The sequence below is a fragment of the Rhinopithecus bieti genome, unplaced genomic scaffold (genome assembly GCF_001698545.2).
Source record: "Rhinopithecus bieti isolate Rb0 unplaced genomic scaffold, ASM169854v2 scaffold_25304, whole genome shotgun sequence".
Lineage (NCBI taxonomy): Eukaryota > Metazoa > Chordata > Mammalia > Primates > Cercopithecidae > Rhinopithecus > Rhinopithecus bieti.
In genome coordinates, this window is record NW_016811568.1 from 331,609 (window position 1) to 337,196 (window position 5,588).

General features: G+C 55.1%; 1 protein-coding gene across 2 annotated transcripts in view; it reads left to right on the forward strand.

Annotated features, from left to right (window-relative positions):
• The first annotated feature begins 6 nt into the window (after positions 1-6).
• Positions 7-5,588, forward strand: part of LOC108543574 (neuronal-specific septin-3) — a 22,079-nt gene continuing 16,497 nt past the window's right edge. For both annotated transcript variants that reach the window (XM_017894122.1, XM_017894123.1), the window contains exons 1-2: positions 7-156; positions 4,714-4,905. In XM_017894122.1, the coding sequence (XP_017749611.1) occupies positions 147-156; positions 4,714-4,905 (202 nt within the window). In that variant the 5' untranslated portion in view covers positions 7-146. The remainder of the gene's footprint in view (positions 157-4,713; positions 4,906-5,588) is intronic.

The window sequence follows — 5,588 nt, forward strand, 5'->3', positions numbered from 1 at the left end:
CGCGGGCCGGGCGGGTGGGAGGACAGCGCGAAGGGGCGAGGCCCGGCTGCAGGGGCCGCTCGGCCCGGGGGAGCCCGCGCCCCGCTCAGCCTTGCAGCCCCGCGCCCGGAGCATCTCCCTGGAGGAACGGAGACAAAGGAGGATTCATGTCCAAAGGTAGGGCGGCCGACCGGGCCACCAGCACCCGCCAGGAGGAGGCTGCGGCCCGGACCAGTGCGGCCGGAGGCGCTCCCGGGGGAGGGTTTCCGCGCCGAGGAGCCCACGCGCCGTGACAGATGCGCGGACACACGCACACACGGTGGCACCCACCTCGAGGGAGACAGTCTCGCAGAGGGGCAGATACAGGACGCGGGGAGACGCAGGGACCCACGGACACGCAAGCAGGGACCCCGATGCGCACAGAAAGCCCCACGCTGGAGTACACCAAGACACGCACACACACACACACCACGCACAGGTGCCAGGGTCATGCCAGCCGGATGAGAGACCTGTTCACTGATACATACGTCCCCTCTCCCCCAACCCCCACAGGCACACGCTGAGACAGGCACCAGCTGGTGGTCTCCAAGGGAACCCGTTGGCCTCTGGAGGACTGGGATGGGGGAAGGGGTGTCCCAGGGCCCTCCACTCCTGCGAATGGGAAAGGACTGAGAGAGCTTTCGGTGATTCCTTTTCCCAGAGCCTAGGGCTGGAACTGGGGTGGGCTGGAATTGCCTCTGTGGGGGGTGGTGGGGTCTTGAAGGCTGCTAGGGGCTGAGGAAGATCCCCCTTCAGGCTGGAAGGAAGAGGGGGGCCTGCACTAAGCAGGTGCTATTTTGGAAAGGTCCCCTCCCCCAGCTGCCACCTTCCCACAGAGGGGTGGGGTCCCTGGGCCAGACAAAGCCAAAACCATTCATTTGGCCGTAAAAGGAAGTGCCAGGGTGTTTGCTTAGCATGGGAATGGAGGGGCTGTTTCTGTGGGGGACTTGGCTGCGCCCAGTCAGGTGGATGGTGCCTCTCCCTGGAGCACTGATGGGGCAAGTAGCTTCTGGCAGAGGGTGCTGCAGGCAGATCCCCCTTCTCCAGGGGCCCTGGGAGAGCCAGGAGCTGAGGGGGGCCCCAAGGACTGTCTAGCCAGGATGGCAGACTTGAGCTGCACCCTGCTGTGAGCCCGACCTGAGCTCTTCCCCATCCTTGGGGAGCCCCCCTCCAATCCTGGTTGCAGAGGAGGGAGGAGGTCTCAACAATTCTACTCTCTTGACTGTGGCCAAGACAACAGCCATTGCTCACTGAGGGTCAGCTGCTCTGCACTGGGAGAAGCATCTGAGGGAAGAGAAAGGTGATGTCTCTGATACCTGCCTCACTCTGAAGCTCTCATTCACTCATCATTCATTCATTCATTTATTGAGGAGTGCGTGTGGTATGCTAGGTAGACTGGGGCACAGAGATCAATAAGACATGGCCCTGCCCTAAAGAAGGGTGAGAACTAGTATGTATTTGTGCCAGATAATTTACATCCTTCATTCTATATAACCTTCATAGCAACCCAGCAAGGTAGGTTCTATCTCCAGTTTTTTGAGCAGAGAATGAGGCTCACCAGGGTCACCCAGCCAGGATTCAAGCCTGGGTCACCTGCCCATCTGAGGTTGACATGGTGGGATCAGGGGAGCTGTAGGGGCAGAGGATGGAGCTACAGAATCCAGCTCCAGAGCAGCATTGGTTCTGTGCCCCAGAGGTCTTTATTTGTCAGGCACCCTTACCAGCCAGTGGGTACTTGAGGGCAACAACCTTGTCTGGGGTACATAAGTGTCCTTGGAATTTAGCCTAGGGCTTGGCTGGTGTAGACCCCCATTTGACAGCATAGGAAATGGCCTGCATGGGATGGAATGAATGAATGAATGAATGTGATGAGTACCAGAATACCTGCAGCGGGTACAGAAGAGGGCCATTCACATCAGATGGCAAAGCAGAGGCTTTCCTGGGAGTAGCAGTGGGGCTGAATGCTGGAGGAGGAGGAGAAGGAGGAGGAGGAGGAGGGAGCCGGGGTTGGAGGGGGGAACAGGATCTTCCAGCAAAACTTGTGGCACTGTGACCTGCACGTATTTTCTGTACTTGGGGCTGATGGGTGGCTTGTTAGCATGTGACTGGCATGTCATTGGTATGTGGTGGGGAGGCTGACTTGGCAGCAGCACTCTGTACCGTGCACACAATGGGTGCTCATATGTGCTTGCTGGAGGGAATGAAAGTGAGGTCTACCAGGTCCTGGTCCTGCAGCGGGCCTGTGGTAGCCCCTAGATGCTGCTTGGGAATCTGGTAGGACCCTCTCTCCATCAGGGTCTATCTTTTGGGAGTGCTCCTTTAGGATGCTGCAGTTGACAGGCCAGGGCTCAGCAGGCCATGGTGAGAACAAACACTTTATAGGAATCTTTACACAACCTCTCATAGTAAATACAAGGCATACTTTCCAAGTACCTAAAATGGGGATAAGATCACCCCCCGCCAAAACCACGTGGCTCTATCTTATAACACAGGTTGAGACCAAATGGGCTCAGCTGCAGAGGCATAAGGGGCAATGGAAAGGCCCAGCTTGTGTGAGCAGCTGGGCAGGAAAAATGGGGCATTGGTCCCAGTGCAGGTGTGCTGAGTGGGGCCTGTGAGCCACGTGCAAGAGTGGAGGAGCAGGGCCAGGCTGCTGAGAGTCAGCTGCTGCAGGGCTGAGCCAATCTTGCTGCCGTGTGGAGCTGCCTGGCTGGGAACAGCTTCCTGGGAAGCAAGAGAGAGCCATGCCAGGCCCTGGGGAGGTCCTGAGGCTTTGGCAGATTTGTCTGTGCCTGGGAGTGACAGAAGAAAGGACGGTTTCCCATTGGGAGAGAGAGTCTTGCCAGTACCAGTGGAAGGACCAGGTGGAGAGAGATGAGAGTAGACTCCTGGCTGGGTTTAGGGGCGGGAAGGGAACACTCCTGTCCCCTCTCCCTCTCCTCCATCTGCTGCTCCATCAGGCCTCCCTGTAAGGTTGAGACTCTGCAGGGTGTTAGTCATGAAACATAGGATTCTAGAACGGCAGAGCTGGAAGGTGTCCTCAAGAGCACATGGAGTCCAATAACCATGCTTGTGTAACTGGCATCTGGGGACACCTTCCTTTAACCAATGCTTTCACATGTACTGTTTCATTTCCCCTACAGACCTGAAAGGGGCTGGGGCGAAAGGGTCTGGGACCTATTGCTCAGTGCCTCTTCTTTTTTTTTGAGACAGCGTTCCACTCTTTCTCCCAGGCTAGAGTGCAGTGGCACAATCTCGGCTCACTGCAACTCCATCTTCCAATTTCAAGCAATTCTCCTGCCTTAGCCTCCCCGGTAGCTAGGATTACAGGCGTCCGCCACCATGCCCGGCTAATTTTTGTATTTTTAATAGAGACGGGGTTTCGCTGTGTTGATCAGGCTGGTCTTGAACTCCTGACCTCATGATCCGCCTGCCTCAGCCTCCCAAAGTGCTGGGATTACAGGCGTGAGCCACTGCGCCCGGCCATTGCTCAGTGCTTCTAAGCATTAAGTCTCATGAATGCTCACCACAGTCTTAGTGATGATCCTACCATTTTATAGAGGGGGATGCAGGCTCATAGTGGGGAGGTGGTCTTCCCAAGTCCACAAAGCTGAGAAGTAGCAGAGCCAGGCTCTTTCCACTTCACCCCACACCCCAATCGTATGGATGGGGAAATGGAACTGCTCTATTCTAGAACCTGCCCTGGTGGCTAGTGGCCTGATAAGAAAACCCAAAAATTTCTCCTGTGTGTGAACACACCCATGATCCACTAAACCCAGGGAGATGTTTGCCCTTCCTCACTAGGGAGGGGTTGGTTCCTCAGCCTCCTCTTTCATGTGCCATCCACCACTCCAAGAGCACACTGTGTCCTCTTAGGCAAGTGATGCCCTCATTTGGTTCTTATCCCCTCCCCACTGGTCCCACAGATTCAGAACAATGGCTGGGAGGGTGTCTGGGCTCCTCCAGGCACAGACCCCCTACTCTGCAGTGGTGCTCATGGTACAGAGAGGACATCGAGGCTGGGAGACGAGAGTGATGGCCACTTTTCAGAGAAGGGTAGCCCTGTTTGCTTCTAAAAGATGAAGCAGCTGAGGTCAGTGACAGTTAATAGATGTTAGTGCAAGATCCTAAAACGTCTTTGCCCTTTATTCAGGGAGGGAGGCACAACTCATGTCTGAATAACCCCACACGTTTCCTAGACCAGTGGTTCTCAGCCAGGGCAATGGTGCCTCCCAGGGGACATTTGGTACTGTCTAGAGACATTTTGTGTTGTCACAACCTGGGGGGCTACTAAGGTCAGGGGTGCCACTAATCATCCTGTAATGCACGTGACAGCCTCCCACGATAAAGAATTACTCAAATGTCATTAGTGCCAAGATGGAGAAGCCCCTGGGTTAGACGCACAGATGTGGGCTTCAGAGCGTGAGGTACATTTGAAAGTGCCCAGCAACCAGAGAACCTGGCACTGGCCCAGATTTTGCCTCTGACCTGCTCTGTGTTCTTAGTTGAGTTCTTTCTCCTCCAGGTCTCAGTCTCTTTGTCTATGAAATGAGGGACCTGGACTGGATGATACTAAGATCCTTTCCAGGCTCAACTTTGTATGATTCTGTAGCAAGAGAAAAATTCCATGGTTTCCATGTGACTTCTGTTGTCCTCCTGATCACCCCTCCGACCTCTCCCACCTTGGCTCTGCAGGGCTCCCAGAGACCAGGACGGACGCAGCCATGTCAGAGCTGGTGCCTGAGCCCAGGCCTAAGCCAGCGGTGCCCATGAAGCCCGTGAGCATCAACTCCAACCTGCTGGGCTACATCGGCATTGACACCATCATTGAGCAGATGCGCAAGAAGACCATGAAGACCGGTTTCGACTTCAACATCATGGTCGTCGGTACGGAAGGCTGTGGGACTGCTGCAGGCCTGGTGGTGGGCAGCACCAAGGATCCCATTTCTTTCCTCCGAATGGCTGTGACCCTGGCTCTTCTAAGATGAGCTGTTTATAGAAGGGAGAATTTCACCATGCTGATCACAAAGGCCTGACCCCTGTCTCCCCTTAAGACTAGCTGACCCAGGGGTAGGAGCTTCGGGTGGATGCCAGGCTGGCCCCATCACCAGCTGGGTGTACACAGGCAGCCCCTTCACCATTCTGAGCCTGCTTTCGGGTTTGTGACATGAGAGAATCAGCAATGTCCTTCCTTAGCTCTAAGATGTGGTGGGAGGATTGGATGAAGGGTGGTCTTATTTCTACTCTTTTGTAGTGCTTTAAAACTTTGAGAGAAGGCCGGGCATGGGGGCTCACGCCTGTAATCCCAGCACTTTGGGAGGCTAAGGCGGGCAGATCACCTGAGGTTGGGAGTTCAAGACCAGCCTGACCAACATGGAGAAATCTCATCTGTACTAAAAATACAAAATCAGCCAGGTGTGATGGTGCATGCCTATAATCCCAGCTACTTGGGAGACTGAAGCAGGAGAATTATTTGAACCCGGGAGGTGGAGGTTGCGGTGAGCTGAGATCGCACTATTGCACTCCAGCCTGGGCAACAAGAGTGAAACTCTGTCTCCAAAAAAAAAAAA